The sequence below is a fragment of the Eptesicus fuscus genome, chromosome 1, assembly GCF_027574615.1.
Source record: "Eptesicus fuscus isolate TK198812 chromosome 1, DD_ASM_mEF_20220401, whole genome shotgun sequence".
Lineage (NCBI taxonomy): Eukaryota > Metazoa > Chordata > Mammalia > Chiroptera > Vespertilionidae > Eptesicus > Eptesicus fuscus.
In genome coordinates this window covers 132,961,924-132,974,722 of record NC_072473.1, presented here as the reverse complement: position 1 = coordinate 132,974,722, position 12,799 = coordinate 132,961,924, and the positions used below count along the sequence as shown (strand labels likewise).

At 39.9% G+C, this 12,799-nt stretch overlaps 1 protein-coding gene across 1 annotated transcript in view; it reads left to right on the top strand.

Moving 5' to 3' along the window:
- MAOA (monoamine oxidase A) overlaps positions 1 to 12,799 on the top strand; it is a 53,370-nt gene that overhangs the window by 16,715 nt on the left and 23,856 nt on the right. Inside the window, exon 3 of the mRNA XM_008153024.3 lies at positions 1,901 to 2,038. Coding sequence (XP_008151246.3) covers positions 1,901 to 2,038 — 138 coding nt within the window. The remainder of the gene's footprint in view (positions 1 to 1,900; positions 2,039 to 12,799) is intronic.

Genomic DNA, 12,799 nt, shown 5'->3' with positions numbered 1-12,799 from the left:
ATGAACTTTAAACCAATAGTTTTGAAGCATACACAAAATGCATATACCACAAGAAAAATATAATTTATCAAAATTAACACTGAGTTAAGAAGACACATAGATGCCCTAACCGGTTTGGCTCAGTGGATAGAGCGTCGGCCTGCGGACTGAAAGGTCCCAGGTTCGATTCTGGTCAAGGGCATGTACCTGGGTTGCGGGCACATCCCCGGTAGGGGGTGTGCAGGAAGCAGCTGATCGATGTTTCTCTCTCATCGATGTTTCTGGCTCTCTATCCCTCTCCCTTCCTCTCTGTAAAAAATCAATAAAATATATTAAAAAAAAAAAAGAAGACACATAGAAAGTATGAGTAGTGCTTTTGCCTCAAAATAAATTGAATTTTTAGTTTATTTTCCCATAATGAAAACACTAAGCCCAGATAGCTCTATAGATGTGTCTTACCTAATGTTCAAAGAGATCATTTAATTAATTTTGTATATTATGACTATGAAAGTATGATTAATTCATGAGATTAGCTATACTCTAATGTACAAAATAGATAAGGGCTGTAGAAGAAAGTAGAATATGGGATGATCTCAATCTCATTTGTGAACATAAACAAAAAGCTTGAAAATAAGGTAGCAAAGTATTTCCTGAAATAAGATAATATGAGGTTGGGTTACTCTAGGAAATCAAGGTTGAATAATACTTGACAATATTATGGAAATAAGAGATTAGGTAAATTGTCCAAACCCTTCTACATCCAGAAGAAAAAGACTGACTTACTTATCCCCCTACCAGTGTGGTGGGGAGGGAGGAGTTTGCTGAGCAAGTGAGAGGCTGAGTAGTACTTTCAAAAGTCTAACAAAGCTAGGGCAACTGAAGGTCAAGTCCAGAGTTCAGAAAAGTATGTGTGTGTAGGGAGGTATTGGTAAACTCCTTGGGCTTTGAGCTGGACTGTGTCCTAGGACTAAGGGCAAATTGCAAAAGGATTAGTCCATGTGTGCATTGCAGCCCAGCTTCAAATCATTCATGCACAGAAAATGCAATAAAGTTATCTGGTATTGTTAGCGAACCTAGGTGTTGGGCAGAAGAAGACATGAATCATTTCTAAGAAAGGTATCATCCTCCTAGGATTAAAATTATTTCCATGTTTTTCAAATTCAATGAGTGGCATGCAATAAAATATAATTAGGCAAACCAGGAGAAGAGGCAACATGAATAATAACTGGGATAAACAACAAAGTAGTAAGACACATATGGAGTTATGACAAACACATGAAGGACTTATAACTCGCCAATATTTAATCTACTGATTAAATCATTGGGGAATGTGTTAAAAAAAAAGAGGCTGGAAAAATGTAGAACTGCATTTAAGAGGAGTAAAGTAAAATTCAGTATAAGAAAGAATGCTTGCCTATTTATAAACTAATTTGTTAGGTATATGAATCTCTTTAATACCTTTTTTGTACTCTTTTTCTTATGATGCATTCTTCCCTGCAAGTGTTTTAAAATCAGCTAAAGAAACCATCGGTGTAGGCTGATTTAAAATTTCATCTTTGGAAATCAGAGAATTAGGCCTAATAAATCCTTGGGTGACTCCCTCCAGCAACATACCCCAAAGAAAAGCATATAAAATAACATGAACACTTTAAAAAGGTTCCAGATTAGCAGGATGTACTACAGTGTTCTTTGTTCTTTATGTATGTCATTGTTGAATTGGCCTCACCAATAGCTATGCAAATGGGGTTGATTGGTGATAAATATCTTACAGGATTTATGAGTGGAAGAGAAAGGATTGCTGTTTTTGAGTTGCAATTTAAGGCCCATTTAAGTTATAAAAAATAAATGCTTTATTATTATAAGACAAACTTTTTTTTCAAGTTTTAACTAAAGTCTTCTGAACACTTTTTTCTCTTTGCAGAACAAACATGTTGGTTACGTAGATGTTGGCGGGGCTTATGTGGGACCCACCCAGAACAGGATCCTAAGGTTATCTAAGGAGCTGGGCTTAAAAACTTACAAAGTGAACGTAAACGAACGTGTTGTTCAGTATGTCAAGGTAAGCCTGATACTTTACTCAAGGGACCAATGGGGGAGTATTGTATTTGGGAAAATGTTTGGTTTGGTTTTTTTACTTTTTTTTCCCTCAGCAATCATAAAGATAGGTTCTTGGCTTTCAAGTAGTATTCTGCCTTTCTTTTCTTTTTTCTTTACCTTAAAAAAGTGTCTGTGAACTCCTGGAGTTACTTACTGTAAGAGGTCCTGTCTCAGCTTGGCTCTCTTCCACATCACCCAATGTGGCCCTGGAAGGCTTCACCCCCCACCCCAGTCCAACCAGAGTAGGGTGGGAGGCTCTCAGTTTCCTTTCCTCCCCTCTCTGGAGTATGGGGGTGCCTGTGATACACACACACACACACATACAGCCCCTGGAAGCCCTTGAGGCATCTATGATGCAGTTCTAAGGCCCCAAAGAACATAATAGTTTGGGGGCCACTTTTTAAAAAATATGTTTTTAATAGTTTTTTTAGAGAGAGGGAAAGGGAGATGGAGAGAGAGAAACATTGATGAGAGAGAAACGTCAATCGGCTGCCTCTTGCATGCCCCTACCCATTGGGGTTTGAGCTCGCAACCCTGGCATGTGCCCTAACTGGGAATTGAACCAGTGACCTCTTGGTGCATGGGGTGATGCTCAATCCACTGAGCCACACTGGCCTGGCAGAGGCAACTTTTTAAGACTCTGACTAGGTTATTTCTTCTTTTTTGAAACATATTTTTTATTGATTTCAGACAGGAAGAGAAAGGGAGAGATAAAAACATCAATGATGAGAGAGAATCATTGATTGGCTGCCTCCTGCACGATCTGGGGGCCTTTTAGGCTGCAACCCAGGCATGTGCCCTTGACCGGAATTGAACCTAGGACCCTTTGGTCCGCAGGCCAATGCTCTATCCACTGCGCCACACCAGCTAGGCTAGGGCTTCATTTTTCTTCTTATCTGGCATTTCTTTACACGCCTTGGTGATTTTCTCTGTACCTAACCTTGACTCTGGCAAAGTCTAGCTTGGTTGTGCAGTCTCCTACTGTTTAAACAAATGATTGTTTAAACTCTAAATGCTGATATCCACTCAAGAAGCAGCAGCTGTTGCCAGTGTTAGTGTCTCAGTGAAGCCAAAGAGAGCAGCTGGAGTCTGGAACTGTGTCTTAAGAAGGCAGGTTTCCAATCTGACATTGCAGCCCACATCCTGGAACTAGCATCGCTTACTCATTCTAAAATCAGGATTCCCATGCCATTATCCGCATCACTTCTCAAAATATACAGCTATCCCCCACTAAACTCCAGGCAATTAGGTGAGTCTGGTGTCTCCCAGGCCTTTTGGAGCTAGGAGTTCAGGATGCTTGTGATGTATGCACACCACAGCCCAATCAGGTAGGTCAGGAATCTTGGGAAACTGATAGCTACATGGCTTGGGAGAGTCTTGGCAGAGACATAAGAGAAAAAACAAACCAGTAGCTTTTAGAAAAACTGTGGATTCAGAGGTCAACAAAGGAATGAAAAAAAGTACAAAAAGGGTTTAGGAATACTGGCTTCAATAGGCCAGTCAAGAAGGAAAAAATTCTGTTGCTTTCCCACTTCCTCTTTTCTGCAGGGCCTGGCTTTTCTCTGGACTGGTAAGTAATAACAATGGTAAGAATAAGAGCAGCTAACATATCGAGTACTTTTATGTGTATTAGTACATTTAATATAGGAAGAGAGACCAAATCCTTTGCACTTAACTTTCAGGTGCTGAGAGATTTTTTTTTCCCCCGGGAACCTCACAATAAACACTTAAGTGTTTTTTATACATCAACTCATTAAACACTTGCATCCACCCTGTTGGGCAGGCATGGTTATCCCCTTATAATACAGAGGCTCAGACAGGTAAAGTGACTTGACAGGTCATATAACTAGTAACAGTCTGCCTACCGCCTGACTGCATGCTCTTTGTGATTCCAATACACCGAGTGGCCAGATGATTATGATCTCTGAACACATAATAATCTGGCCACTCAGTATATATATATTAGAGGCCCAGTGCATGAATTCGTGCATGAGTGGGATCCAGCCAGCCTGGCCAGGGGGACATGGGTGGTTGGCTGGCCTGCCTGCTGGTCGAACTCCTGGTCAAGGGGACATTTTGCATATTAGCCTTTTATTATATAGGATATACACTGAGAGGCCAGATTATTATGCATTCAGAGATCATAATAATCTGGACACTCAGTGTATGTGGCTTAGGAAATGACACTTAGGGTCCTTAATGAAGTGTACTGGCCCTCCAATAATTTTTGGCTGAACACAAGTCCATTGGAAGGTATCTCACCATCTCGTTTCCTGAAGCAGTCTACTCTGGACCAGATATCCTTCCAGGCTGGAACCACAGTGGTGGGCACATGATCTAAGTTGCTGCTCACATGGAGCTGGCCATTTAAAGTCAGTAAAAACATATCCCCAGGTGAGGGTTAAAAAAATTATATATAAAAGCCTAATAGGCTAAGTGTCTGGTCATCCAGTTGGCCGTTCAACCAATCAAAACATAATATGCTAATGATATGCTAAGACCACTCAACCACTCGCTATGACATGCACTGACCACCAGAGTGCAGATGCTTCGACTGGTAGGTTAGCTTGCTGCTGGGGTCTGACTGATCAGGACTGAGCGAGAGGGGTCGGACACAGCCTGGGGCCCATCCGCGGTCCCTCCCTGGCTGGCCAACCTCCCACATCCCTCCCTGGCCCCAATCGTGCACTGGTGGGGTCCCTCGGCCTGGCCTGCACCCTCTTGCAATTCAGGACCCCTCGGGGGATGTCGGAGAGCCAGTTTCGGCCTGATCCCGCAGGCCAGGCCAAGGGACCCAGTGGTGCATGAATTTGTGCACCAGGCCTCTAGTTATTATATAAAAGGTTCTTGACTGGTATTGACAGTGAACAGTTTTTATGAATATTGTGAATTGGATATGGCTTTATTTGGGAGATTAGATCTGATTTGTAAAATTATTATAAATTAATCATGTATGTTTAACCTAAAATGTGGATTTGAAGTGGCATCAGCTAGATAGGTTTAAAATGTCCTCTGTAACGATTCTTTTTCTTTGGATGTTGTAAGGGAAGCAGATGGACTTGAATACCTCTTGCATTGATTCATTCATTTATTTGCATTAGTAAATAAAATGCACATTATTGTGATTGTTTTACAAGTGAGTTTCATTGGGTTGTGGAACCTTTTTGTTAAATTTTGCACTGCCAGGTCTTGGGGAGAAAGGAGGAAATGCTTGATGTTTTCCCCATCATTTCCTTCAGATCATTATAATGCAGGCAGGGGGTGGAGCTCAAGAACACTACCAGAGAAGGAGCAACACGTTTTGTTCAGGAGCTGCTTTGAAGGATAAATTGGCATATTCATGCATTCTGACTTTCTCTCTCCTTTTCACATCCTCTCAAAGTAAAATTAGAGACTATAAATATATACCACACAGTCTTTTTAAGAGAATGGTGTGATGAAGATTCATTTGAAACAACGTATGCTTTCCTGATAGTAACAGCTCAGCAAGCATTTTTTCCTTGCACTTATTCTATTCTTCCCATAGCTATTTACTCCAGGTTTCTATGCCAACGACTGTAATCAAAGCCTTTCAAGAATGTGGAAGGCTAAGTAATTTCTTGTAGTTATTGCTAAGAAGTGAACTTTGGGATAGCCAGTAGGCTGTGTTGAAAGCAGAAGATGTATTTTTGTTGTTGTTGTTGTTGTTGTTTTTTTGGTTCAATGTCTGCCACGTATGTGTTGGACCCCTTGCTTACAATAGTGTTTCTTTTGGATTAGGGACATTTAGTTATTTATCTATTTATTTATTTATTTTTTAATCCTCACCTGAGACCAGAGAGATTGAGAGAGAGAGAGAGAGAAAGAGAGAGAGAGAGAGAGAGAGAGAGAGAGAGAGAGAGAGAGAGAGAGAAATGTGAGAGAGAACACCCATTGGTTGCCTCCCATACATACCCTGATCAGGATCAAACCTGCAACCTAGGTATGAGCCCTGACGAGGAATCAAATCCACAACCTTTTGGTGTATGGGACAACACTCTACCCAATTGAGCCACATGACCAGGGCTAGGGACATTTATATTAAAGGTGCTTTTAACACCTTTCCATACCAGTTCACAGAAGGTGTTCGTTTTGTCTTTAAAGAAAGTTATACATTTACTTTCAATCACTCTCTGTAGTAAACACAAGAATTTAAAGGTGTTTAGGTACTTGTAGAGATGCTACTTACCACGTCTTTATCTCCTTTTTATTCATCCCCTAAATTCATCTCTTCTGAGTTATCTCATTTGAGCTTCCCAAGTAATAAGCATTATCCTCACCCCCACCTCCATATTAAAGATGAGAAAACAGAGGCTCAGAGAATTTAGGAGCCAAAATGAGGCTTTCCAGCTCTCAAGCTCAGGGTTCTGTGGGCTACACCACTTTTTCCCTTATTCAATGGGCAGAAAGTCAACTTGGGAACTCCTCTAATAAGCTGTCCCAAGACATGACAAAAAGGACCTGCCATTTGGGCGGCAGGGCCTCCTGAGGCATGAGATGTGTGCCTGGGAGCCTTATGTGGTTCCATGCACCAGAGAGGCTTCCTCTCTTTTCGTGGGAAGTCCCTGTGTCCCACATCTGGAGCCCCACTGGCCTTCAGGGAGCAGTTACACTGAGCAGGCTGAGGACTACAGATGGCTTTCATTATTGTACTAAATACTAAGTCCAGAGGTCTAGCGCCTGGTTTGGAATTACTGGTTATACTTTGTGATAAATGATTTATGTAAACTTACTAGTGAAATTATATTCAAGATAATAGTACTTTATTGTATGCCAGTATATTCTGCCTTGTTTTCAAAAAGGAAAGAAAGAAAAATGATTTAAAGTAATTTTTATAAATCAGGGTTAAAGATGGAAAAAAAGACAATTAGGTAAGGCTAGGCAAATAATAATGGGCCTGTGCTCGTGATAAGAAATTTTGTTTTGATTGCAGACATGAGGTAATGCCAGGATTATTTGTTTTCTCTCTAAATTACAATTATATGTAGGTTTTTAAAAGCAGAGAGACTAAAAATGTTCACATATTTTCATTTTGATGTATCATGTATTCAGTATAAAGGTATATTGATGTAGCTGGTAAAAAATAGTTTTTAGTAACTTCCTTTGTTTTTCACATCCATTTTTAAAAGACTTCATTTACTTCTTGTAGTCATAGGAAAGCTTAGTGACAGAAATTACTCTTAAAGCCTTGTTTGGAAAGCTAGGTCAGCATTAGCCATTTTCTCTCAAAGGCTCCTTTTATTCCCCTATAAACTTTTAGGGATAAGCCTCTACTTTAGTTTCCAAGAGAATAAAGTTCCTATTCAATTGAAGTGCCAGCCCAATATGTAGCAAACTCAGCTTAATTATTAAATATTTTCCTTCCATTAATGTTTAAATTGTGGCACATAATACACATAAAAGTTACCATCTGAACCATGTTTAGGTGTATATTTCAGTGACATTAAGTACATTCACACTGTTATACTACCATAATCAATCCACAGAACTCTTTTATTCTCCCATTCATTTTTAATAGGGAGTTAATTACTACAGAAATTGAATAGTAGTTTAGAGTTCCCCCTCCTGCCTTGTTTTAAGTCAGACAAAGGATTTCTCTCACTAGGTTGTGGATCTTTGCAATCAACCCCTCAACTGGGGCTTCAACATTTTGGCTAATGGCAAAAAGAACCTTATGACAGAATAAAACATTACATAAGCAGGTTCCTCAAGAGAAATTGCTCTAGTTTCCATGATAACCCAACTAATGGAGGTTTTGAATGTAGTTGTCAGTTTGAAGTTAATATCTCCTCCTTCCTCCCCACTTCTTGCTTTCTACTTCCTCCCTACTCTGAAGCCACTACCCCTACCAGAATATGCACCCAACCAAAAGGCTTAATCATTGGTCCAGAATTTTCAAACTTGCAGAATAGCCTTCTAACTGTTGAAACCTTAAAATAACTTATCATGTCCCATGAATTCCATACCTGCTCCATGCTGGGCACTTCCAGAAGAAGGGAAGTTCCATTGTCCTATGAGCTCGCTCTGATACAACCAGAACATATTTTTTGTCATTGTCCTGTCCTGCCACTTAACAGGATTGATGCTGCTATATAGCCTTCTCTCTCAGGTGTGGACTCCAAGGGTTTTCACTACTGTGTCAAACTCAATGAACAAATAACTTGAAAACCTAGTGGACCTCAGAGTTTCAGTAAGTGACAGTTATCCTTATTTTAGAGATGGGAGAAAGTTATTAGAGTACAAGTATTTGGTTTAAGGTCCTACAGAAATATATGTAAGAGAGACAGAGACAGATAGATAATTTAGTTGATAACTAACCTTAGCAAACACAGAACTTAAAACTGAAGAGACAAATAATGATAATAATGTTGATACCTTGTATTTGAACAGTCCAGTACTTTTTCATAGCATTTCATTTTTTTCTTTATTGATTAAGGTATTACATATGTGTCCTTACCCCCCCCCTCATTGCCCCCCACTCCCACTCATGCCCTCACCCCCCTGGTGCCTGTGTCCATTGTTTAGGCTTATATGCATGCATACAGGTCCTTTGGTTGATCTCTCCCCCTTACCCACACCCTCCCCTACCTTCCCTCTGAGGTTGACAGTCTGATCGATGCTTCTCCGTCTCTAGATCTGTTTTTGTTCATCAGTTTATGTTGTTCATTATATTCCACAAATGAGTGAGATCATGTGGTATTTATATCTTTCTCTGACTGGCTTATTTCGTTTAACATAATGTTCTCCAGTTCCATCCATGCTGTTGCAAATGGTAAAATTTCCTTCTTTTTTACCGCAGAGTAGTATTCCATTGTGTAGATGTACCAGAGTTTTTTAATTCACTCATCTGCTGATGGGCACTTAGGCTGTTTCCAAATCTTAGCTATGGTAAATTGTGCTGCTATGAACATAGGGGTGCATATTTCCTTTCTGATTGGTGTTTCTAGTTTTTTGGGATATATTCCTAGAAGTGGGATCACTGGGTCAAATGGGAGTTCCATTTTTAGATTTTTGAGGAAACTTCATACTGTTCTCCACAGTGGCTGCACCAGTCTGCATTCCCACCAGCAGTGCACAATGGAGTCAAGATAGTCTCTTCAATAAATGGTGTTGGGAAAATTGGACAGATACATGCAAAAAAATGAAACTAGACCACCAACTTACACCATACACAAAAATAAACTCAAAATGGATAAAGGACTTAAATATATGACAGAAAACCATAAAAAATATTAGAGAAATCCACAGGCAGCAAAATCTCAGCCATATGCCAAAGCAATATCTTCACTGATACAGCTCCTAGGGCAATGGAAACTAAAGAGAAAGTAAACAAATGGGACTACATCAAAATAAAAAGCTTCTGTTTAGCAAAAGAAACCATCAACAAAACAACAAGAAAGCCCACTGTATGGGAGAACATAGACTGAGTGGCCAGATTATTATGATCACTGAACGTATAATAATCTGGCCACTCAGTGTGTGTGTGTGTGTATATATATATATATATTAGAGGCCTGGTGCATGAATTCGTGCATGGGTGGGGTCCAGCCAGTCTGGCCAGGGGAGGGGACATGGGCGGTTGGCCAGCCTTCCTGCTGGTCGAACTCCTGGTCGAGGGGACAATTTGCATATTAGCCTTTTATTATATAGGATATACACTGAGTGGCTAGATTATTATGCATTCAGAGATCATCATCATCTGGCCACTCAGTGTATTTGCTAATGTTATCACCAATAAGGGTTCAATCTCCAACATTTACAGGGAACTCATACAACTTAACAAAAGGAAGATAAACAACCCAATCAATAAATGGGTAACGGATCTAAATAGATACTTTTTGAAAGAGGACATAAGGAAGGCCAAGAGACATATGAAAACATGCTCAAAGTCACTAATCATCCAAGAGATGCAAATCAAAATGACAATGAGGTACCATCTCACACCTGTCAGAATGGCTATCATCAACAAATCAACAAACGGCAAGTGCTGGCGAGGATGCGGAGAAAAAGGAACTCTTGTGCACTGCTGGTGGGAATGCAGACTGGTGCAGTCATTTTGTTTTTTTGCTTTGTGTTTGAGTTTAATGCAACCAGAAGAAAATAATTCTAGATGGGATCACAGAAAATGTTAGTGTAAATTATACTTAAATGTAATGAACACTTTGATCCTGAAAGCTGTGGAACTGAGTCCTTTTCATTTAAAAGGCCGCCTATGTTAGATTTTTCAAACAAACAGAACAATTACTGAACTACTAGTACATTTCATTTCATTCCCATAGCTCTCATGTAATTTGTCAGGCTCAAATTATACATAGTAAACGTCAGGCTGAGATTTAATTTTGTGTGTTTGCCAAAGTACCCCATGGCCTACTTTCCACTGCTGTATTCAGCAGATAAATGTCTCTGAAAAAGCATCAGGCTTCAGAGACGATGGGAAAAAATCACTATTGGCTCACACTTGCTGTCCATCAGCAGTTGATAAATATAGCACAGACTTGGGTGAAGTTGCTAATCTACATAATTATTTGGGCACCCACCAAAGAAGTCATGAGTATCTGTGACTTTTCCCAATCTATAGATTTAAAAATAAATATTTTTCTGATGGTATGAATGTTGGAAAGACTGTGCTAGGAATCTGATGGCTCCTGGTCCACCCTCCCTCTCACTGAAAATCCTCATCTTGTCTTCACCATCATGATCACAGGAGCCATGTCTGAGATAACTCCATCCAGTAGAGAGTCAGGGCTGCATCTGCCCTGTCACCAGGATGCACAAGGCGAAGGCACTCAGTTAACACCCCTTGACCATCTTGACCTGCTCTGACGCACTTACTCTCTCCTGCCCAGTTCTAGTTCCAAGGGGCAGAAGTCCAAGCCAGAGACTCAGCACAGAGCACTTGCAGTTTGAGGCAAATGTACAAGTGATTTCATTGCATGCCTCTTATTCAGCTCCTTGTTGTGGGATGATGCGCACTCTTGTCCAGGAGAGATATACATTAGAATACATTTCCATTTATGGCATTTGGAAAATAAGTCTTCTGGTTATAGCAGCTCCTCTTTCTAGCCCATGTTTTCCCATGTTCTCCCAGGCTGCAGCCAGTGCCAGCCAGAATAGGAAGAAATGCTTAAGGGAATATTTTCTTAGCAACAGGAATCCCAAAAGTTCTTTGCCAAAGAAGGGTTTTGTTGGTCACATAAATTTTGGAAGTGGTCCATATTCTATCTTTGAGGGCCAAGATATTCATTAGCAAATTAGGAGTCCTATGAGGATTGGCAGTTAAAAATTTTGTTTAAGCTATTTAACTATAAGCCAGGATTTCCAAATTTATGACCATGGAACCCATTTTCATATAATCTCCATAAAGATCAGAGTCAGAAATGCTAACATAGGAAATGTTTTCAGAGTTTAGGTTCCCTAGGGAACTGAGTCTTCCATCTTTTTCTTTTTCCCTTCAGCATTTTGCACATAGTGAATTCTACTACATTTTAAGGTAATATTGATTATGGCTGTTGTAGAAAAGGTATGTGTGTGGAACTGATATAAAAATTAGTGTTAAATTGGCATTCATTAGAAGGTCTTGTGTGAGTTGGGAAAAGAGAAAGTCATTTGTGTAGAAAAAAATAGGATTAGACTGCACAACTCAAGTGCCCACTTTGTTAGCTGATAGCGGTGCAAGTCTTGAGAAGAGGGGCTGAGAATAACATCCAGGAACGTGCACACATCCAGGAATGTGCTCCAAGCCCTTGAAATATGTAAAAGGTTGTAGGTAACAATTTGGTATGGGTTATAAAAGCAAGAATTCCATACTCCATTTTATTTCTTCATTTAAGGTGCATTTATTGGAACCTTGCTATTTACCAGACACTGTAGGAGATAAACATGTGTGAGGCATAGTCCTTCTCGGCACATTGAGACTAGTCAGGAAAGTAAGACATGTACATAAATCAGTTTAATACAGTGTATAAAATGGCGAGGTGCCATAGGTACCTTGTGCGATGAGATGAGATAAGCAATAATGGGTGTGAACTACAAAATGAATGCTGCTTCACTTTTGCTCTCTAAATCTCTGATAAGCATCTATCTTGTGACCTACCCTAACCATAAATATATAGGAAATAAAATTCTGGGAAATCCAGTTTAGCCTGAACAAGTTGACACAGTATAAAGCCATCACACCATCGCTTTCCACTCTCACTTTCTCAGTGGGCCCACACAAAGTGTCATGGCAACAAGGATGGACTCAACAACCTGACGTTCCACTCATCAAGCCTGATTTAAGTTTGGCCATCATTAGTCATTAGGGAAATGCAAGTCAAAACTATAAGATACTGCTTTGCACCCACCAGGATGACTATAATAAAAAAGATAGGCCTTAACTAGTGTTGTAAGGATTCGGAGAAATTAGAACCCTCACGCACTGCTGGTGGTAATGTAAAATGGTGCAGCTGCTTTGGAAAATAGTGTGACAGTTCTTCAAATGTGGTGGGGGAGAATGGAGAGTGACTATTAATGAGTAAGGATTTCTTCCTGTGACAAATGCTGTAAAATTAAATGTGATGGTTACACAACTCTGAATATACCCAAAACCATTGCATTGTGCAGTTTAAATGGATGATCTTATAGAGCATGTGAATGATATCTTAAAGCTGTTAAAATGCTCGGTCAATTATTTTTACCTACTTAACAGCCTCCAGAAGAACTCATA